Below are 24,171 nucleotides of genomic sequence, written 5' to 3'. Positions count from 1 at the left end.
TACTGCTCTATGGCCACTTGTTGGCTCAAGGTTTACGCTCTGTGGCTACCTTTCGGCTCTAGGATTAGTGCTCTATGATCACTTGTTGGCTCTAGGCTTAGTGCTCTATGGCCACATATTGGCTCTAGGCTTTGTGCTATGTGGCCACCTGACCAAAACACCAATAACAAGAAACACCATCGTGACCGAAACTGTGACGACCACTGTAGTACACAGTATCTTAGTGATCCCTACTCACTGAAGACTGTAAAGTTTGATGTGTACATTGTACACCAAAAATAAATCCAACTTCAACAAGATAAGCTTGATGAGATTTAAAACGTTTCATCATATATAAATAATATTTTTAGAAAATAAAAAAAATAAACGTTTTTGTTAAAATTTATAAACATTTTACAATTAAAGTAAAAAATCACTTTTCTTTCTATATTTTTATCTTGTTAATAAAATCGTAATATAAGTATATTACCAAATTACAAACTATTGTATTTAAAAAGAAATAAATATTGACATCCTGCTCTTTCTCCCACACTCATAAGGTTGTCTGGTCGCGATTTTCTATACCGCCTTAATGGGTAACCTCAATATTCAAAATTTTTATGTTTCATTCCACAAGAAATTTTGTGTTGATACTTCTAGTACCTTATTAAAATCCCCTTTGCGTACCGTAATCTTAGGCCACTGTCACAGTTGTCAGTAAATGGGGATCACTTAGCTAATAGACACCATTCGTTCCGCCCCCCCCCCACCCCCAATCCTCCGTCCATTTCCAAATCCTTATTGGATTCCAATTGGATGCAGTGCCTGGTTATGGTTATGTTGTGGCTGAGGGTGTGGAGGCTGGTGTTGATGTTGTTCAGGGCCTTGTTGAGGTTGGTGATGCAGTGCCTGGTTATGGTTATGTTGTGGCTGAGGGTATGGAGGCTGGTGCTGATGTTGTTCAGGGCCTTGTTGAGGTTAGTGATGCAGTGCCTGGTTATGGTTATGTTGAGGCTGAGGGTGTGGAGGCTGGTGTTGATGTTGTTCAGGGCCTTGTTGAGGTTGGTGATGCAGTGCCTGGTTATGGTTATGTTGTGGCTGAGGGTGTGGAGGCTGGTGTTGATGTTGTTCAGGGCCTTCTTGAGGTTGGTGATGCAGTGCCTGGTTATGGTTATGTTGTGGCTGAGGGTGTGAAGGCTGGTGTTGATGTTATTCAGGGCCTTGTTGAGGTTAGTGATGCAGTGCCTATTTATGGTTATGTTGTGGCTGAGGGTGTGGAGGCTGGTGTTGATGTTGTTCAGGGCCTTGTTGAGGTTGGTGATGCAGAGTCTGGTTATAGTTATGTTGTGGCTGAGGGTGTGGAGGCTGGTGTTGATGCTGTTCAGGGCCTTGTTGAGGTTGGTGATGCAGTGCCTGGTTATGGTTGTGTTGTGGCTGAGGGTGTGGAGGCTGGTGTTGATGTTGTTCAGGGCCTTGTTGAGGTTGGTGATGCAGTGCCTGGTTATGGTTATGTTGTGGCTGAGGGTGTGAAGGCTGGTGTTGATGTTATTCAGGGCCTTGTTGAGGTTGGTGATGCAGTGCCTGGTTATGGTTATGTTGTGGCTGAGGGTGTGGAGGCTGGTGTTGATGTTGTTCAGGGCCTTGTTGAGGTTGGTGATGCAGTGCCTGGTTATAATTATGTTGTGGCTGAGGGTGTGGAGGCTGGTGTTGATGTTGTTCAGGGCCTTGTTGAGGTTGGTGATGCAGTGCCTGGTTATGGTTATGTTGTGGCTGAGGGTGTGGCGGCTGGTGTTGATGTTGTTCAAGGCCTTGTTGAGGTTGGTGATGCAGTGCCTGGTTATGGTTATGTTGTGGCTGAGGGTATGGAGGCTGGTGCTGATGTTGTTCAGGGCCTTGTTGAGGTTAGTGATGCAGTGCCTGGTTATGGTTATGTTGAGGCTGAGGGTGTGGAGGCTGGTGTTGATGTTGTTCAGGGCCTTGTTGAGGTTGGTGATGCAGTGCCTGGTTATGGTTATGTTGTGGCTGAGGGTGTGGAGGCTGGTGTTGATGTTGTTCAGGGCCTTGTTGAGGTTGGTGATGCAGTGCCTGGTTATGGTTATGTTGTGGCTGAGGGTGTGGAGGCTGGTGTTGATGTTGTTCAGGGCCTTGTTGAGGTTGGTGATGCAGTGTCTGGTTATAGTTATGTTGTGGCTGAGGGTGTGGAGGCTGGTGTTGATGTTGTTCAGGGCCTTGTTGAGGTTGGTGATGCAGTGCCTGGTTATTGTTATAGCAATACAGTACAATACAGTCCTGTATAGCAATACAGTACAACTATAAAAACATGAAAGTGAAAGATCCGGACAACGTCTTTATGCGTGATATTCAAACCCCTGTAAATATAATTGATATCAACACGAGCGAGGCAGATTTTGCAAGAGAAATTGACAACATGCCTATGCACTCAGCCCCAGGGTCCAGATTCATGGAATTCAATATTTATAATGAAATATTTTTCTAAACAAAAAAAGGAGTCTAAAGATGCGCTGTCCACCCAGTTGCCAGGCGTCCGTACACACTCAGAATACACACTTCCTGAGTATGTACTCTTTTCAAATTTGTTATGCCTCCAATGTAGACAAAAAATTTATATTATTACCTTAAAGCTTTAAATTGTGCCCTTGACCTTTGCCCTAGACATCTTCCATAAACTCTCTAAGGCAAGTTTCTAAAAAATAATAACTATTTTCTACATTCTGGAGGCATAATCAATTAAAAAAAAGTTTATATTATCCAGGGCCAAACACTGTTTCATTGTATAAATTTATACATTGCTGTAAAAATGTTTACAATGTCACAAAACAAAAATTTAGGTATATGTAAAGAGAAGGAATTGTAAAAGACATTGCTGAAAGCCTTTATCTGTAGCAGTCTGAATCATTATCCCTTTTCCCTTCATCTTCTCCTTCCTTCCCTCCCTCTCACCCTTTCTTCCTCTATCCCTCTATTCCTCTCTCCCTCTCTTCTCTACATAATTTTGCATCTTCTCACTATCAAACAAGAGCTGTCAATATAGTTGGGAAAACATTAAATCAGCATTTACATGAGATGATGTTAGGGTGCCCTTATTACACTGAGTCTCCGTTAAATGACGAACCTGAGTAATTAATAAAAGTGCAATAGTGTAATTTATCATTATATATCAAGGCTGTTCTCGTCCCTTGTGGCCACCTGCTGACTCTAGGCTTACTGCTCTGTGGCCACCTGCTGGCTGTAGGTTTACTGTTCTGTGGCCACCTGACCGTAACACTAACATTAAAAATCACATGATGAATGGTTAAATTCTTTGACAACTACTGGTCTCAGAACACGATAGCTAAATGTCCCCAACACTAACAAATGCGACGATCACCGTATTACTCAGTAGATATATGATCAAAGCCCGCTGCCGACATTAAAGTTTTACGGGTGTTATGTGTACTCAAAATTTTAAGAAATGTTTTGTATTTATGTAATTTTCTTAAGTTTCTTTAAATATAAATAAAGATAATTTAAAGAATATAAACATAGTAAAGTTTTATGTTATAATTTTTTAATGTACCTAAAAATTTAAGAAATAATTATTTTTCTTTTTTAGTTTTATATTAATTTTCATTTTTTTTATTAAAATGTTTTCTTGTCATTAATTAATAATATATAAAAAGTAATAATTATTAATATCCTGCACACATATGCTCGTGGTTTTCTATACCGATTTAATGGGTAAATGTTATATTGAATTTTTTTATGTTTCATTCTAACAGAAATTGTGTTGATATTTTAAATACCTTATTAATATCCCCTTTGTGTACCGTATTCTTAGGCCACTGTCACAGTCGTCAGTAAGTGGGGATCACTTAGCTACTGGACACCATTCCTTCCTTCCCAGTCCTATCCCAAATTCTTATCCTGTAACTGGATGCAGTGTTACGAGATGCAGTGCACACTGCATCAACACAGTGCAGTGTTGAGTACAGAAATATTGAGATATTGCTGTTGAACTGAAAAAACAACCAGAAAGAAGGTGTTTAACAGTGCCTTACAATGATCACTGCACAGAGCAGTGAGTCCATTCACATGCCAGAGTCCTCACATTCATGAGGAAGCCTGCTTAGTGCATGACGTCACTGGGGTCCTGCTTAGTGCATGACGTTACTGGGGTTCTGATTAGTGCATGACGTCACTGGGGCCCTGCTTAGTGCATGACGTCACTGGTGTCCTGCTTAGTGCATGACGTCACTGGGGGCCTGCTTAGTGCCTGCCGTTACTGGGGTCCTGCTTAGTGCATTGACGTCAATGGGGTCCTGCTTAGTGCATGACGTCACTGGGGTCCTGCTTAGTGCATGACGTCACTGGGGTCCTGCTTAGTGCATGACGTCACTTGGGTCCTGCTTAGTGCCTGACGTCACTGGGGTCCTGCTTTGTCCATGACGTCACTAGGGTTCTCCTTAGTGCATGACGTCACTGGGGTCCTCCTTAGTGCATGATGTCACTGGGGTCCTGCTTAGTGTATGACATTACTGGGGGTCATGCTTAGTACATGACGTAGCTGGGGTCCTGCTCAGTGCATGACGTCACTGGGGTCCGGCTTAGTGCATGACGTCACTGGGGTCCTGCTTCGTGCATGACGTCACTGGAGTTCTGCTTAGTGCATGACGTCACTGGTGTCCTGCTTAGTGTATGATGTCACTGGGGTCCTGCTTAGTGCATGACGTCACTTGGATCCTTCTTAGTGTATGACGTCACTGGGGTGCTGCTTAGTGCATGACGTCACTGGTGTCCTGTTTAGTGCATGACGTCACTGGGGTCCTGCTAAGTGCATGACGTCACTGGTCACCTCTCACTGTCAGTGCTTGGTCACGTGACCCTAAATTTGTCACTGAGTACTGTGAAGTTGTTCTACTTCACACCGTCGTGTTTAACGGAAATAATTCATTAAAATACAGAGCCTGACACCTACCTCATTACACAATACACTGTAACATTACAGCCATTTCCCCTGGGTAGCGTGTCAAGCCGTCCTCCTAATAGAACGTCGCATTTTGACGTATAGTCTATCTAAGACCAAAAGTAGTCGTAGAAAACAGAAGTGGCTCGCGAAAGTGACATGCTGTCCCGTTTTCTGGTTGCCTCTCACTGTCAGTGCTTGGTCACGTGACCCTAAATTTGTCACTGAGTACTGTGAAGTTGTTCTACTTCACACCGTCGTGTTTAACGGAAATAATTCATTAAATTACAGAGCCTGACACCTACCTCATTACACAATACACTGTAACATTACAGCCATTTCCCCTGGGTAGCGTGTCAAGCCGTCCTCCTAATAGAACGTCGCATTTTGACGTATAGTCTATCTAAGACCAAAAGTAGTCGTAGAAAACAGAAGTGGCTCGCGAAAGTGACATGCTGTCCCGTTTTCTGTTTGGTTAGGATAAGGGCACTTTAATACGAAAGTTTCTTGACGTTGGGAAGCGTTAGGAAGAGTAGCTGAATGTGTATTGTTTTCAAATTTGTTATGCCTCCAATGTAGGGGAAAAAATGGATATTATTGCCTTTACGCTTTAAATTGTGCCTTTGATCCTTGCCCTAGACATCTTCCGTAAACTCTCTAGGGCAAGTTTCTAAAAAATATTAACGATTTTCTACATTTTGGAGACAAACAATTACAAAATATATATATCCCAACGCCAAAAACTGTTACATTGTATAAATTTATACATCGCTGTAAAATTAGCTACAATGTCACAAAACAAAGTTTCAGGTAAAGGTAAAGAAAATACTTTGCTGAAAGCACTTATCTAAAGCAGCCCAAATCAGAATCCCTTTTGCCCTTCATCTTCTTCACTCTCTTCCCTTCTCATCCTCTCTTCTTTCCCTTCTCATCCTCTCTTCTATACAAACTTTAGCATTTTCCTCCCATCAAACCAGAGCTGCTAATATAGATTGGGAAAACATTTACATAAGGGGGCGTTTGGTTCCAAAAATGCAATAAATGAAAACTCGTTCGATTTCAATCAAACGTTTTCGACAAGTTCTATATGAAAAGTGTTTCATCTGGTTCAAGTTTCAGCATCGTAGCATAAATAGGAAGGGAAAAAAAATATTGAAGTAGGTGTGAAAATTATGCCAAAATGGTCATAAACGATTATCAAACAAAAGTGTCAACTGAAATCATATCTATGACGCTCAGCTATCACAATAGCATATATTAAACAAATATTATAATTAATTTAATTGGAAAAAAATTTTAGTTAAAAAAAATTAATTTTTTTTCATTTTTTTTTTTTGGACGATTTGCTTAAAACTTACACACCTGACTGCATGTAAGCCTATCTGTAAGGATGCCAATTTTGGAGAAAATTGGTTGATGTCAACCTCAGCCACAGATTTTAGAACCTTAGACTTTATTATTTGCTTTTTTTTTCAATTGACATAAGCGTTTACAAAACTTTCATTTTTTATTCAATTTACATGAAACTTACACAGTATATGTGGAGGGCATGTCTCTACATTTGCTAGAGAGCCTTTTTCTCCAAGTTCATTTATTGATTTTATAATAGCAATAAACATGACATATTTGCATGATTTTTTGGGGGGAACTTTGAAAATTTGTATTAGGAAAACTAAAGATGTTTTGGAAATTATCTAACTAACAATTCTTTATTATATGCTAATGTGTCAGAAAAGTGTCAAAATAACTATATCTGAAACGTGTGTTCTGAAATGTAGACTTGAAAATGTGTAAAAAACGTTGAAAAAAAAATCTCCCTTTCTATTTACGCTGCAGTACTGAAACTTGGGACAATTTCAGCACTTTTCATATACAACTAGTCAAAAAATATTGGTTGACATTGAACAACTTTTCCAAAACTTTTCTATCGCCCCCATAAGTTGATGTTAAGTTGTCTTTATTACACTTACAGTACAATTTCCAGTCAAGAATGTAGCACTCGGCGTAGGCAGTTCTAATCGTCTACAAGACGCTACAGCTTCGACACAGAACAGGCAGCAGACTAGGACCGCATTCAGCTACAACGCTCTCCCACATAGAGCTCCGCGACTCCGGCCACACTCAGCTCTCTGCTCTGCTCCAAGCTCCGTCTCAACGTTGACGACACTGCTGTATCCAGGACTACTAAATAAATATGAAACTCACTAAAAACTGTGTATCTAATCTACCCAACAACATAACATAATTGTACGTTACATTGGTAACGTACGATAACACCATCCACTTTATAGTTTTTTAAAACGTTTCATCTTATTTAAATAATATTTTGTTTCTAAATTATTAATAAAATATAAGTTTTTGCTAAAATTTATAATTTAAGTACACTGTGGCCGCCTACTCGATCGAAGCTTATAGCTCTGTGACCACTTGTTGGCTCTTGGCTTACTGCTCTATGGCAACTTGTTGGCTCAAGGTTTACGCTCTGTGGCTACCTTTTGGCTCTAGGATTAGTGCTCTATGATCACTTGTTGGCTCTAGGCTTAGTGCTCTATGGCCACATATTGGCTCTAGGCTTTGTGCTATGTGGCCACCTGACCAAAACACCAATAACAAGAAACACCATCGTGACCGAAACTGTGACGACTACTGTAGTACACAGTATCTTAGTGATCCCTACTCACTGAAGACTGTAAAGTTTGATGTGTACATTGTACACCAAAAATAAATCCAACTTCAACAAGATAAGCTTGATGAGATTTAAAACGTTTCATCGTATATAAACAATATTTTTAGAAAATAAAAAAAAATAAACGTTTTTGTTAAAATTTATAAACATTTTACAATTAAAGTAAAAAATCACTTTTCTTTCTATATTTTTATCTTTTTAATAAAATCGTAATATAAGTATATTACCAAATTACAAACTATTGTATTTAAAAAGAAATAAATATTGACATCCTGCTCTTTCTCCCACACTCATAAGGTTGTCTGGTCGCGATTTTCTATACCGCCTTAATGGGTAACCTCAATATTCAAAATTTTTATGTTTCATACCACAAGAAATTTTGTGTTGATACTTCTAGTACCTTATTAAAATCCCCTTTGCGTACCGTAATCTTAGGCCACTGTCACAGTTGTCAGTAAATGGGGATCACTTAGCTAATAGGCACCATTCGTTCCGCCTCCCCCCCCACCCCCACTCCTCCGTCCATTTCCAAATCCTTATTGGATTCCAATTGGATGCAGTGCCTGGTTATGGTTATGTTGTGGCTGAGGGTGTGGAGGCTGGTGTTGATGTTGTTCAGGGCCTTGTTGAGGTTGGTGATGCAGTGCCTGGTTATGGTTATGTTGTGGCTGAGGGTATGGAGGCTGGTGCTGATGTTGTTCAGGGCCTTGTTGAGGTTAGTGATGCAGTGCCTGGTTATGGTTATGTTGAGGCTGAGGGTGTGGAGGCTGGTGTTGATGTTGTTCGGGGCCTTGTTGAGGTTGGTGATGCAGTGCCTGGTTATGGTTATGTTGTGGCTGAGGGTGTGGAGGCTGGTGTTGATGTTGTTCAGGGCCTTGTTGAGGTTGGTGATGCAGTGCTTGGTTATGGTTATGTTGTGGCTGAGGATGTGGAGGCTGGTGTTGATGTTGTTCATTGCCTTGTTGAGGTTGGTGATGCAGTGCCTGGTTATGGTTATGTTGTGGCTGAGGGTGTGGAGGCCGGTGTTGATGTTGTTCAGGGCCTTGTTGAGGTTGGTGATGCAGTGCCTGGTTATGGTTATGTTGTGGCTGAGGGTGTGGAGGCTGGTGTTGATGTTGTTCAGGGCCTTGTTGAGGTTGGTGATGCAGTGCCTGGTTATGGTTATAGCAATACAGTACAATTCAGTACTGTATAGCAATACAGTACAATTATAAAAACATGAAAGTGAAAGATCCGGACAACGTCTTTATGCGTGATATCCAAACCCCTGTAAATATAATTGATATCAACACGAGCGAGGCAGAATTTGCAAGAGAAATTGACAACATGCCTATGCACTCAGCCCCAGGGTCCAGATTCATGGAATTCAATATTTATAATGAAATATTTTTCTAAACTAAAAAAGGAGTCTAAAGATGCGCTGTCCACCCAGTTGTCAGGCGTCCGTACACACTCAGAATACACACTTCCTGAGTATGTACTCTTTTCAAATTTGTTATGCCTCCAATGTAGACAAAAAATTGATATTATTACCTTAAAGCTTTAAATTGTGCCCTTGACCTTTGCCCTAGACATCTTCCATAAACTCTCTAAGGCAAGTTTCTAAAAAATAATAACTATTTTCTACATTCTGGAGGCATAATCAATTAAAAAAAGTTTATATTATCCAGGGCCAAACACTGTTTCATTGTATAAATTTATACATTGCTGTAAAAATGTTTACAATGTCACAAAACAAAAATTTAGGTATATGTAAAGAGAAGGAAATGTAAAAGACATTGCTGAAAGCCTTTATCTGTAGCAGTCTGAATCATTATCCCTTTTCCCTTCATCTTCTCCTTCCTTCCCTCCCTCTCACCCTTTCTTCCTCTATCCCTCTATTCCTCTCTCCCTCTCTTCTCTACATAATTTTGCATCTTCTCACTATCAAACAAGAGCTGTCAATATAGTTGGGAAAACATTAAATCAGCATTTACATGAGATGATGTTAGGGTGCCCTTATTACACTGAGTCTCCGTTAAATGACGAACCTGAGTAATTAATAAAAGTGCAATAGTGTAATTTATCATTATATATCGAGGCTGTTCTCGTCCCTTGTGGCCACCTGCTGACTCTAGGCTTACTGCTCTGTGGCCACCTGCTGGCTGTAGGTTTACGGTTCTGTGGCCACCTGACCGTAACACTAACATTAAAAATCACATGATGAATGGTTAAATTCTTTGACAACTACTGGTCTCAGAACACGATAGCTAAATGTCCCCAACACTAACAAATGCGACGATCACCGTATTACTCAGTAGATATATGATCAAAGCCCGCTGCCGACATTAAAGTTTAACGGGTGCTATGTGTACTCAAAATTTTAAGAAATGTTTTGTATTTATGTAGTTTTCTTAAGTTTCTTTAAATATAAATAAAGATAATTTAAAGAATATAAATATAGTAAAGTTTTATGTTATAATTTTTTAATGTACCTAAAAATTTAAGAAATAATTATTTTTCTTTTTTAGTTTTATATTAATTTTCATTTTTTTTATTAAAATATTTTCTTGTCATTAATTAATAATATATAAAAAGTAATAATTATTAATATCCTGCACACATATGCTCGTGGTTTTCTATACCGATTTAATGGGTAAATGTTATATTGAATTTTTTTATGTTTCATTCTAACAGAAATTGTGTTGATATTTTAAATACCTTATTAATATCCCCTTTGTGTACCGTATTCTTAGGCCACTGTCACAGTCGTCAGTAAGTGGGGATCACTTAGCTACTGGGCACCATTCCTTCCTTCCCAGTCCTATCCCAAATCCTTATCCTGTAACTGGATGCAGTGTTACAAGATGCAGTGCACACTGCATCAACACAGTGCAGTGTTGAGTACAGAAATATTGAGATATTGCTGATGAACTGAAGAAACAACCAGAAAGAAGGTGTTTAACAGTGCCTTACAATGATCACTGCACAGAGCAGTGAGTCCATTCACATGTCAAAGTCCTCACATTCATGAGGAAGCCTGCTTAGTGCATGACGTCACTGGGGTCCTGCTTAGTGCATGACGTTACTGGGGTTCTTATTAGTGCATGACGTCACTGGGGCCCTGCTTAGTGCATGACGTCACTGGTGTCCTGCTTAGTGCATGACGTCACTGGGGGCCTGCTTAGTGCCTGCCGTTACTGGGGTCCTGCTTAGTGCATTGACATCAATGGGGTCCTGCTTAGTGCATGACGTCACTGGGGTCCTGCTTAGTGCATGACGTCACTTGGGTCCTGCTTAGTGCCTGACGTCACTGGGGTCCTGCTTAGTCCATGACGTCACTAGGGTTCTGCTTAGTGCATGACGTCACTGGGGTCCTGCTTAGTGCATGATGTCACTGGGGTCCTGCTTAGTGTATGACATTACTGGGGGTCATGCTTAGTACATGACGTAGCTGGGGTCCTGCTCAGTGCATGACGTCACTAGGGTCCGGCTTAGTGCATGACGTCACTGGGGTCCTGCTTCGTCCATGACGTCACTGGAGTTCTGCTTAGTGCATGACGTCACTGGTGTCCTGCTTAGTGTATGATGTCACTGGGGTCCTGCTTAGTGCATGACGTCACTTGGATCCTTCTTAGTGTATGACGTCACTGGGGTGCTGCTTAGTGCATGACGTCACTGGTGTTCTGTTTAGTGCATGACGTCACTGGGGTCCTGCTTAGTGCATGACGTCACTGGTCACCTCTCACTGTCAGTGCTTGGTCACGTGACCCTAAATTTGTCACTGAGTACTGTGAAGTTGTTCTACTTCACACCGTCATGTTTAACGGAAATAATTCATTAAAATACAGAGCCTGACACCAACCTCATTACATAATACACTGTAACATTACAGCCATTTCCCCTGGGTAGCGTGTGAAGCCGTCCTCCTAATAGAACGTCGCATTTTGACGTATAGTCTATCTAAGACCAAAAGTAGTCGTAGAAAACAGAAGTGGCTCGCGAAAGTGACATGCTGTCCCGTTTTCTGTTTGGTTAGGATAAGGGCACTTTAATACGAAAGTTTCTTGACGTTGGGAAGCGTTAGGAAGAGTAGCTGAATGTGTATTGTTTTCAAATTTGTTATGCCTCCAATGTAGGGGAAAAATGGATATTATTGCCTTTACGCTTTAAATTGTGCCTTTGATCCTTGCCCTAGACATCTTCCGTAAACTCTCTAGGGCAAGTTTCTAAAAAATATTAACGATTTTCTACATTTTGGAGACAAACAATTACAAAATATATATTACCCAACGCCAAAAACTGTTACATTGTATAAATTTATACATCGCTGTAAAATTAGCTACAATGTCACAAAACAAAATTTCAGGTAAAGGTAAAGAAAATACTTTGCTGAAAGCACTTATCTAAAGCAGCCCAAATCAGAATCCCTTTTGCCCTTCATCTTCTTCACTCTCTTCCCTTCTCATCCTCTCTTCTTTCCCTTCTCATCCTCTCTTCTATACAAACTTTAGCATTTTCCTCCCATCAAACCAGAGCTGCTAATATAGATTGGGAAAACATTTACATAAGGGGGCGTTTGGTTCCAAAAATGCAATAAATGAAAACTCGTTCGATTTCAATCAAACGTTTTCGACAAGTTCTATATGAAAAGTGTTTCATCTGGTTCAAGTTTCAGCATCGTAGCATAAATAGGAAGGAAAAAAAAATATTGAAGTAGGTGTGAAAATTATGCCAAAATGGTCATAAACGATTATCAAACAAAAGTGTCAACTGAAATCATATCTATGACGCTCAGCTATCACAATAGCATATATTAAACAAATATTATAAATAATTTAATTTGAAAAAAATTTAGTTAAATTTTTTTTTTTTTTTCATTTTTTTTTTTTGGACGATTTGCTTAAATCTTACACACCTGACTGCATGTAAGCCTATCTGTAAGGATGCCAATTTTGGAGAAAATTGGTTGATGTCAACCTCAGCCACAGATTTTAGAACTTTAGACTTTATTATTTGCTTTTTTTTCAATTGACATAAGCGTTTACAAAACTTTCATTTTTTATTCAATTTACATGAAACTTACACAGTATATGTGGAGGGCATGTCTCTACATTTGCTAGAGAGCCTTTTTCTCCAAGTTCATTTATTGATTTTATAATAGCAATAAACATGACATATTTGCATGATTTTTTGGGGGAACTTTGAAAATTTGTATTAGGAAAACTAAAGATGTTTTGGAAATTATCTAACTAACAATTCTTTATTATATGCTAATGTGTCAGAAAAGTGTCAAAATAACTATATCTGAAACGTGTGTTCTGAAATGTAGACTTGAAAATGTGTAAAAAACGTTGAAAAAAAAATCTCCCTTTCTATTTACGCTGCAGTACTGAAACTTGGGACAATTTCAGCACTTTTCATATACAACTAGTCAAAAAATATTGGTTGACATTGAACAACTTTTCCAAAACTTTTCTATCGCCCCCATAAGTTGATGTTAAGTTGTCTTTATTACACTTACAGTACAATTTCCAGTCAAGAATGTAGCACTCGGCGTAGGCAGTTCTAATCGTCTACAAGACGCTACAGCTTCGACACAGAACAGGCAGCAGACTAGGACCGCATCCAGCTACAACGCTCTCCCACATAGAGCTCCGCAACTCCGGCCACACTCAGCTCTGCTCCAAGCTCCGTCTCAACGTTGTGACACTGCTGTATCCAAGACTACTAAATAAATATGAAACTCACTAAAAACTGTGTATCTAATCTACCCAACAACATAACATAATTGTACGTTACATTGGTAATGTACGATAACACCATCCACTTTGTAGTTTTTTAAAACGTTTCATCTTATTTAAATAATATTTTGTTTCTAAATTATTAATAAAATATAAGTTTTTGCAAAAATTTATAATTTAAGTACACTGTGGCCGCCTACTCGATTGAAGCTTATAGCTCTGTGACCACTTGTTGGCTCTTGGCTTACTGCTCTATGGCCACTTGTTGGCTCAAGGTTTACGCTCTGTGGCTACCTTTCGGCTCTAGGATTAGTGCTCTATGATCACTTGTTGGCTCTAGGCTTAGTGCTCTATGGCCACATATTGGCTCTAGGCTTTGTGCTATGTGGCCACCTGACCAAAACACCAATAACAAGAAACACCATCGTGACCGAAACTGTGACGACCACTGTAGTACACAGTATCTTAGTGATCCCTACTCACTGAAGACTGTAAAGTTTGATGTGTACATTGTACACCAAAAATAAATCCAACTTCAACAAGATAAGCTTGATGAGATCTAAAACGTTTCATCATATATAAATAATATTTTTAGAAAATAAAAAAAATAAACGTTTTTGTTAAAATTTATAAACATTTTACAATTAAAGTAAAAAATCACTTTTCTTTCTATATTTTTATGTTGTTAATAAAATCGTAATATAAGTATATTACCAAATTACAAACTATTGTATTTAAAAAGAAATAAATATTGACATCCTGCTCTTTCTCCCACACTCATAAGGTTGTCTGGTCGCGATTTTCTATACCGCCTTAATGGGTAACCTCAATATTCAAAATTTTTATGTTTCATTCCACAAGAAATTTTGTGTTGATACTTCTAGTACCTTATTAAAATCCCCTTTGCGTACCGTAATCTTAGGCCACTGTCACAGTTGTCAGTAAATGGGGATCACTTAGCTAATAGACACCATTCGTTCCGCCCCCCCCCCCACCCCCAATCCTCCGTCCATTTCCAAATCCTTATTGGATTCCAATTGGATGCAGTGCCTGGTTATGGTTATGTTGTGGCTGAGGGTGTGGAGGCTGGTGTTGATGTTGTTCAGGGCCTTGTTGAGGTTGGTGATGCAGTGCCTGGTTATGGTTATGTTGTGGCTGAGGGTATGGAGGCTGGTGCTGATGTTGTTCAGGGCCTTGTTGAGGTTAGTGATGCAGTGCCTGGTTATGGTTATGTTGAGGCTGAGGGTGTGGAGGCTGGTGTTGATGTTGTTCAGGGCCTTGTTGAGGTTGGTGATGCAGTGCCTGGTTATGGTTATGTTGTGGCTGAGGGTGTGGAGGCTGGTGTTGATGTTGTTCAGGGCCTTGTTGAGGTTGGTGATGCAGTGCCTGGTTATGGTTATGTTGTGGCTGAGGGTGTGAAGGCTGGTGTTGATGTTATTCAGGGCCTTGTTGAGGTTAGTGATGCAGTGCCTATTTATGGTTATGTTGTGGCTGAGGGTGTGGAGGCTGGTGTTGATGTTGTTCAGGGCCTTGTTGAGGTTGGTGATGCAGAGTCTGGTTATAGTTATGTTGTGGCTGAGGGTGTGGAGGCAGGTGTTGATGTTGTTCAGGGCCTTGTTGAGGTTGGTGATGCAGTGCCTGGTTATGGTTGTGTTGTGGCTGAGGGTGTGGAGGCTGGTGTTGATGTTGTTCAGGGCCTTGTTGAGGTTGGTGATGCAGTGCCTGGTTATGGTTATGTTGTGGCTGAGGGTGTGAAGGCTGGTGTTGATGTTATTCAGGGCCTTGTTGAGGTTGGTGATGCAGTGCCTGGTTATGGTTATGTTGTGGCTGAGGGTGTGGAGGCTGGTGTTGATGTTGTTCAGGGCCTTGTTGAGGTTGGTGATGCAGTGCCTGGTTATAATTATGTTGTGGCTGAGGGTGTGGAGGCTGGTGTTGATGTTGTTCAGGGCCTTGTTGAGGTTGGTGATGCAGTGCCTGGTTATGGTTATGTTGTGGCTGAGGGTGTGGCGGCTGGTGTTGATGTTGTTCAAGGCCTTGTTGAGGTTGGTGATGCAGTGCCTGGTTATGGTTATGTTGTGGCTGAGGGTATGGAGGCTGGTGCTGATGTTGTTCAGGGCCTTGTTGAGGTTGGTGATGCAGTGTCTGGTTATAGTTATGTTGTGGCTGAGGGTGTGGAGGCTGGTGTTGATGTTGTTCAGGGCCTTGTTGAGGTTGGTGATGCAGTGCCTGGTTATTGTTATAGCAATACAGTACAATACAGTCCTGTATAGCAATACAGTACAACTATAAAAACATGAAAGTGAAAGATCCGGACAACGTCTTTATGCGTGATATTCAAACCCCTGTAAATATAATTGATATCAACACGAGCGAGGCAGATTTTGCAAGAGAAGTTGACAACATGCCTATGCACTCAGCCCCAGGGTCCAGATTCATGGAATTCAATATTTATAATGAAATATTTTTCTAAACAAAAAAAGGAGTCTAAAGATGCGCTGTCCACCCAGTTGTCAGGCGTCCGTACACACTCAGAATACACACTTCCTGAGTATGTACTCTTTTCAAATTTGTTATGCCTCCAATGTAGACAAAAAATTTATATTATTACCTTAAAGCTTTAAATTGTGCCCTTGACCTTTGCCCTAGACATCTTCCATAAACTCTCTAAGGCAAGTTTCTAAAAAATAATAACTATTTTCTACATTCTGGAGGCATAATCAATTAAAAAAAAGTTTATATTATCCAGGGCCAAACACTGTTTCATTGTATAAATTTATACATTGCTGTAAAAATGTTTACAATGTCACAAAACAAAAATTTAGGTATATGTAAAGAGAAGGAATTGTAAAAGACATTGCTGAAAGCCTTTATCTGTAGCAGTCTGAATCATTATCCCTTTTCCCTTCATCTTCTCCTTCCTTCCCTCCCTCTCACCCTTTCTTCCTCTATCCCTCTATTCCTCTCTCCCTCTCTTCTCTACATAATTTTGCATCTTCTCACTATCAAACAAGAGCTGTCAATATAGTTGGGAAAACATTAAATCAGCATTTACATGAGATGATGTTAGGGTGCCCTTATTACACTGAGTCTCCGTTAAATGACGAACCTGAGTAATTAATAAAAGTGCAATAGTGTAATTTATCATTATATATCAAGGCTGTTCTCGTCCCTTGTGGCCACCTGCTGACTCTAGGCTTACTGCTCTGTGGCCACCTGCTGGCTGTAGGTTTACTGTTCTGTGGCCACCTGACCGTAACACTAACATTAAAAATCACATGATGAATGGTTAAATTCTTTGACAACTACTGGTCTCAGAACACGATAGCTAAATGTCCCCAACACTAACAAATGCGACGATCACCGTATTACTCAGTAGATATATGATCAAAGCCCGCTGCCGACATTAAAGTTTTACGGGTGCTATGTGTACTCAAAATTTTAAGAAATGTTTTGTATTTATGTAATTTTCTTAAGTTTCTTTAAATATAAATAAAGATAATTTAAAGAATATAAACATAGTAAAGTTTTATGTTATAATTTTTTAATGTACCTAAAAATTTAAGAAATAATTATTTTTCTTTTTTAGTTTTATATTAATTTTCATTTTTTTTATTAAAATGTTTTCTTGTCATTAATTAATAATATATAAAAAGTAATAATTATTAATATCCTGCACACATATGCTCGTGGTTTTCTATACCGATTTAATGGGTAAATGTTATATTGAATTTTTTTATGTTTCATTCTAACAGAAATTGTGTTGATATTTTAAATACCTTATTAATATCCCCTTTGTGTACCGTATTCTTAGGCCACTGTCACAGTCGTCAGTAAGTGGGGATCACTTAGCTACTGGACACCATTCCTTCCTTCCCAGTCCTATCCCAAATTCTTATCCTGTAACTGGATGCAGTGTTACGAGATGCAGTGCACACTGCATCAACACAGTGCAGTGTTGAGTACAGAAATATTGAGATATTGCTGTTGAACTGAAAAAACAATCAGAAAGAAGGTGTTTAACAGTGCCTTACAATGATCACTGCACAGAGCAGTGAGTCCATTCACATGCCAGAGTCCTCACATTCATGAGGAAGCCTGCTTAGTGCATGACGTCACTGGGGTCCTGCTTAGTGCATGACGTTACTGGGGTTCTGATTAGTGCATGACGTCACTGGGGCCCTGCTTAGTGCATGACGTCACTGGTGTCCTGCTTAGTGCATGACGTCACTGGGGGCCTGCTTAGTGCCTGCCGTTACTGGGGTCCTGCTTAGTGCATTGACGTCAATGGGGTCCTGCTTAGTGCATGACGTCACTGGGGTCCTGCTTAGTGCATGACGTCACTGGGGTCCTGCTTAGTGCATGACGTCACTTGGGTCCTGCTTAGTGCCTGACGTCACTGGGGTCCTGCTTTGTCCATGACGTCACTAGGGTTCTCCTTAGTGCATGACGTCACTGGGGTCCTCCTTAGTGCATGATGTCACTGGGGTCCTGCTTAGTGTATGACATTACTGGGGGTCATGCTTAGTACATGACGTAGCTGGGGTCCTGCTCAGTGCATGACGTCACTGGGGTCCGGCTTAGTGCATGACGTCACTGGGGTCCTGCTTCGTGCATGACGTCACTGGAGTTCTGCTTAGTGCATGACGTCACTGGTGTCCTGCTTAGTGTATGATGTCACTGGGGTCCTGCTTAGTGCATGACGTCACTTGGATCCTTCTTAGTGTATGACGTCACTGGGGTGCTGCTTAGTGCATGACGTCACTGGTGTCCTGTTTAGTGCATGACGTCACTGGGGTCCTGCTAAGTGCATGACGTCACTGGTCACCTCTCACTGTCAGTGCTTGGTCACGTGACCCTAAATTTGTCACTGAGTACTGTGAAGTTGTTCTACTTCACACCGTCGTGTTTAACGGAAATAATTCATTAAAATACAGAGCCTGACACCTACCTCATTACACAATACACTGTAACATTACAGCCATTTCCCCTGGGTAGCGTGTCAAGCCGTCCTCCTAATAGAACGTCGCATTTTGACGTATAGTCTATCTAAGACCAAAATTAGTCGTAGAAAACAGAAGTGGCTCGCGAAAGTGACATGCTGTCCCGTTTTCTGGTTGCCTCTCACTGTCAGTGCTTGGTCACGTGACCCTAAATTTGTCACTGAGTACTGTGAAGTTGTTCTACTTCACACCGTCGTGTTTAACGGAAATAATTCATTAAAATACAGAGCCTGACACCTACCTCATTACACAATACACTGTAACATTACAGCCATTTCCCCTGGGTAGCGTGTCAAGCCGTCCTCCTAATAGAACGTCGCATTTTGACGTATAGTCTATCTAAGACCAAAAGTAGTCGTAGAAAACAGAAGTGGCTCGCGAAAGTGACATGCTGTCCCGTTTTCTGTTTGGTTAGGATAAGGGCACTTTAATACGAAAGTTTCTTGACGTTGGGAAGCGTTAGGAAGAGTAGCTGAATGTGTATTGTTTTCAAATTTGTTATGCCTCCAATGTAGGGGAAAAATGGATATTATTGCCTTTACGCTTTAAATTGTGCCTTTGATCCTTGCCCTAGACATCTTCCGTAAACTCTCTAGGGCAAGTTTCTAAAAAATATTAACGATTTTCTACATTTTGGAGACAAACAATTACAAAATATATATATCCCAACGCCAAAAACTGTTACATTGTATAAATTTATACATCGCTGTAAAATTAGCTACAATGTCACAAAACAAAGTTTCAGGTAAAGGTAAAGAAAATACTTTGCTGAAAGCACTTATCTAAAGCAGCCAAAATCAGAATCCCTTTTGCCCTTCATCTTCTTCACTCTCTTCCCTTCTCATCCTCTCTTCTTTCCCTTCTCATCCTCTCTTCTATACAAACTTTAGCATTTTCCTCCCATCAAACCAGAGCTGCTAATATAGATTGGGAAAACATTTACATAAGGGGGCGTTTGGTTCCAAAAATGCAATAAATGAAAACTCGTTCGATTTCAATCAAACGTTTTCGACAAGTTCTATATGAAAAGTGTTTCATCTGGTTCAAGTTTCAGCATCGTAGCATAAATAGGAAGGGAAAAAAAATATTGAAGTAGGTGTGAAAATTATGCCAAAATGGTCATAAACGATTATCAAACAAAAGTGTCAACTGAAATCATATCTATGACGCTCAGCTATCACAATAGCATATATTAAACAAATATTATAATTAATTTAATTGGAAAAAAATTTTAGTTAAAAAAAATTAATTTTTTTTCATTTTTTTTTTTGGACGATTTGCTTAAAACTTACACACCTGACTGCATGTAAGCCTATCTGTAAGGATGCCAATTTTGGAGAAAATTGGTTGATGTCAACCTCAGCCACAGATTTTAGAACCTTAGACTTTATTATTTGCTTTTTTTTTCAATTGACATAAGCGTTTACAAAACTTTCATTTTTTATTCAATTTACATGAAACTTACACAGTATATGTGGAGGGCATGTCTCTACATTTGCTAGAGAGCCTTTTTCTCCAAGTTCATTTATTGATTTTATAATAGCAATAAACATGACATATTTGCATGATTTTTTGGGGGGAACTTTGAAAATTTGTATTAGGAAAACTAAAGATGTTTTGGAAATTATCTAACTAACAATTCTTTATTATATGCTAATGTGTCAGAAAAGTGTCAAAATAACTATATCTGAAACGTGTGTTCTGAAATGTAGACTTGAAAATGTGTAAAAAACGTTGAAAAAAAAATCTCCCTTTCTATTTACGCTGCAGTACTGAAACTTGGGACAATTTCAGCACTTTTCATATACAACTAGTCAAAAAATATTGGTTGACATTGAACAACTTTTCCAAAACTTTTCTATCGCCCCCATAAGTTGATGTTAAGTTGTCTTTATTACACTTACAGTACAATTTCCAGTCAAGAATGTAGCACTCGGCGTAGGCAGTTCTAATCGTCTACAAGACGCTACAGCTTCGACACAGAACAGGCAGCAGACTAGGACCGCATTCAGCTACAACGCTCTCCCACATAGAGCTCCGCGACTCCGGCCACACTCAGCTCTCTGCTCTGCTCCAAGCTCCGTCTCAACGTTGACGACACTGCTGTATCCAGGACTACTAAATAAATATGAAACTCACTAAAAACTGTGTATCTAATCTACCCAACAACATAACATAATTGTACGTTACATTGGTAACGTACGATAACACCATCCACTTTATAGTTTTTTAAAACGTTTCATCTTATTTAAATAATATTTTGTTTCTAAATTATTAATAAAATATAAGTTTTTGCTAAAATTTATAATTTAAGTACACTGTGGCCGCCTACTCGATCGAAGCTTATAGCTCTGTGACCACTTGTTGGCTCTTGGCTTACTGCTCTATGGAAACTTGTTGGCTCAAGGTTTACGCTCTGTGGCTACCTTTTGGCTCTAGGATTAGTGCTCTATGATCACTTGTTGGCTCTAGGCTTAGTGCTCTATGGCCACATATTGGCTCTAGGCTTTGTGCTATGTGGCCACCTGACCAAAACACCAATAACAAGAAACACCATCGTTACCGAAACTGTGACGACTACTGTAGTACACAGTATCTTAGTGATCCCTACTCACTGAAGACTGTAAAGTTTGATGTGTACATTGTACACCAAAAATAAATCCAACTTCAACAAGATAAGCTTGATGAGATTTAAAACGTTTCATCGTATATAAACAATATTTTTAGAAAATAAAAAAAAATAAACGTTTTTGTTAAAATTTATAAACATTTTACAATTAAAGTAAAAAATCACTTTTCTTTCTATATTTTTATCTTTTTAATAAAATCGTAATATAAGTATATTACCAAATTACAAACTATTGTATTTAAAAAGAAATAAATATTGACATCCTGCTCTTTCTCCCACACTCATAAGGTTGTCTGGTCGCGATTTTCTATACCGCCTTAATGGGTAACCTCAATATTCAAAATTTTTATGTTTCATACCACAAGAAATTTTGTGTTGATACTTCTAGTACCTTATTAAAATCCCCTTTGCGTACCGTAATCTTAGGCCACTGTCACAGTTGTCAGTAAATGGGGATCACTTAGCTAATAGGCACCATTCGTTCCGCCTCCCCCCCCACCCCCACTCCTCCGTCCATTTCCAAATCCTTATTGGATTCCAATTGGATGCAGTGCCTGGTTATGGTTATGTTGTGGCTGAGGGTGTGGAGGCTGGTGTTGATGTTGTTCAGGGCCTTGTTGAGGTTGGTGATGCAGTGCCTGGTTATGGTTATGTTGTGGCTAAGGGTATGGAGGCTGGTGCTGATGTTGTTCAGGACCTTGTTGAGGTTAGTGATGCAGTGCCTGGTTATGGTTATGTTGAGGCTGAGGGTGTGGAGCCTGGTGTTGATGTTGTTCAGGGCCTTGTTGAGGTTGGTGATGCAGTGCCTGGTTATGGTTATGTTGTGGCTGAGGGTGTGGAGGCTGGTGTTGATGTTGTTCAGGGCCTTGTTGAGGTTGGTGATGCAGTGCTTGGTTATGGTTATGTTGTGGCTGAGGGTGTGGAGGCTGGTGTTGATGTTGTTCAGGGCCTTGTTGAGGTTGGTGATGCAGTGTCTGGTTATGGTTATGTTGTGGCTGAGGGTGTGGAGGCTGGTGTTGATGTTGTTCAGGGCCTTGTTGAGGTTGGTGATGCAGTGCCTGGTTATGGTTATGTTGTGGCTGAGGGTGTGGAGGCCGGTGTTGATGTTGTTCAGGGCCTTGTTGAGGTTGGTGATGCAGTGCCTGGTTATGGTTATGTTGTGGCTGAGGGTGTGGAGGCTGGTGTTGATGTTGTTCAGGGCCTTGTTGAGGTTGGTGATGCAGTGCCTGGTTATGGTTATAGCAATACAGTACAATTCAGTACTGTATAGCAATACAGTACAATTATAAAAACATGAAAGTGAAAGATCCGGACAACGTCTTTATGCGTGATATCCAAACCCCTGTAAATATAATTGATATCAACACGAGCGAGGCAGAATTTGCAAGAGTAATTGACAACATGCCTATGCACTCAGCCCCAGGGTCCAGATTCATGGAATTCAATATTTATAATGAAATATTTTTCTAAACTAAAAAAGGAGTCTAAAGATGCGCTGTCCACCCAGTTGTCAGGCGTCCGTACACACTCAGAATACACACTTCCTGAGTATGTACTCTTTTCAAATTTGTTATGCCTCCAATGTAGACAAAAAATTGATATTATTACCTTAAAGCTTTAAATTGTGCCCTTGACCTTTGCCCTAGACATCTTCCATAAACTCTCTAAGGCAAGCTTCTAAAAAATAATAACTATTTTCTACATTCTGGAGGCATAATCAATTAAAAAAAGTTTATATTATCCAGGGCCAAACACTGTTTCATTGTATAAATTTATACATTGCTGTAAAAATGTTTACAATGTCACAAAACAAAAATTTAGGTATATGTAAAGAGAAGGAAATGTAAAAGACATTGCTGAAAGCCTTTATCTGTAGCAGTCTGAATCATTATCCCTTTTCCCTTCATCTTCTCCTTCCTTCCCTCCCTCTCACCCTTTCTTCCTCTATCCCTCTATTCCTCTCTCCCTCTCTTCCTCTCTCCCTCTCCATAATTTTGCATCTTCTCACTATCAAACAAGAGCTGTCAATATAGTTGGGAAAACATTAAATCAGCATTTACATGAGATGATGTTAGGGTGCCCTTATTACACTGAGTCTCCGTTAAATGACGAACCTGAGTAATTAATAAAAGTGCAATAGTGTAATTTATCATTATATATCGAGGCTGTTCTCGTCCCTTGTGGCCACCTGCTGACTCTAGGCTTACTGCTCTGTGGCCACCTGCTGGCTGTAGGTTTACTGTTCTGTGGCCACCTGACCGTAACACTAACATTAAAAATCACATGATGAATGGTTAAATTCTTTGACAACTACTGGTCTCAGAACACGATAGCTAAATGTCCCCAACACTAACAAATGCGACGATCACCGTATTACTCAGTAGATATATGATCAAAGCCCGCTGCCGACATTAAAGTTTTACGGGTGCTATGTGTACTCAAAATTTTAAGAAATGTTTTGTATTTATGTAATTTTCTTAAGTTTCTTTAAATATAAATAAAGATAATTTAAAGAATATAAACATAGTAAAGTTTTATGTTATAATTTTTTAATGTACCTAAAAATTTAAGAAATAATTATTTTTCTTTTTTAGTTTTATATTAATTTTCATTTTTTTTATTAAAATATTTTCTTGTCATTAATTAATAATATATAAAAAGTAATAATTATTAATATCCTGCACACATATGCTCGTGGTTTTCTATACCGATTTAATGGGTAAATGTTATATTGAATTTTTTTATGTTTCATTCTAACAGAAATTGTGTTGATATTTTAAATACCTTATTAATATCCCCTTTGTGTACCGTATTCTTAGGCCACTGTCACAGTCGTCAGTAAGTGGGGATCACTTAGCTACTGGGCACCATTCCTTCCTTCCCAGTCCTATCCCAAATCCTTATCCTGTAACTGGATGCAGTGTTACAAGATGCAGTGCACACTGCATCAACACAGTGCAGTGTTGAGTACAGAAATATTGAGATATTGCTGTTGAACTGAAGAAACAACCAGAAAGAAGGTGTTTAACAGTGCCTTACAATGATCACTGCACAGAGCAGTGAGTCCATTCACATGTCAAAGTCCTCACATTCATGAGGAAGCCTGCTTAGTGCATGACGTCACTGGGGTCCTGCTTAGTGCATGACGTTACTGGGGTTCTGATTAGTGCATGACGTCACTGGGGCCCTGC

At 39.7% G+C, this 24,171-nt stretch overlaps 1 protein-coding gene across 1 annotated transcript in view; it reads left to right on the top strand.

Moving 5' to 3' along the window:
- Window positions 1–23,760, top strand: part of LOC138353654 (uncharacterized) — a 59,465-nt gene extending 35,705 nt beyond the window's left edge. Inside the window, exons 6-7 of the mRNA XM_069306838.1 lie at window positions 21,532–21,729; window positions 23,741–23,760. Of these exons, the coding sequence (XP_069162939.1) occupies window positions 21,532–21,729; window positions 23,741–23,760 (218 nt within the window). The remainder of the gene's footprint in view (window positions 1–21,531; window positions 21,730–23,740) is intronic.
- The last annotated feature ends 411 nt before the right edge of the window (window positions 23,761–24,171 follow it).

The sequence above is a fragment of the Procambarus clarkii genome, chromosome 59 (assembly GCF_040958095.1).
Source record: "Procambarus clarkii isolate CNS0578487 chromosome 59, FALCON_Pclarkii_2.0, whole genome shotgun sequence".
Taxonomy (NCBI): domain Eukaryota; kingdom Metazoa; phylum Arthropoda; class Malacostraca; order Decapoda; family Cambaridae; genus Procambarus; species Procambarus clarkii.
This window is presented reverse-complemented; position numbering and strand designations above follow the sequence as displayed.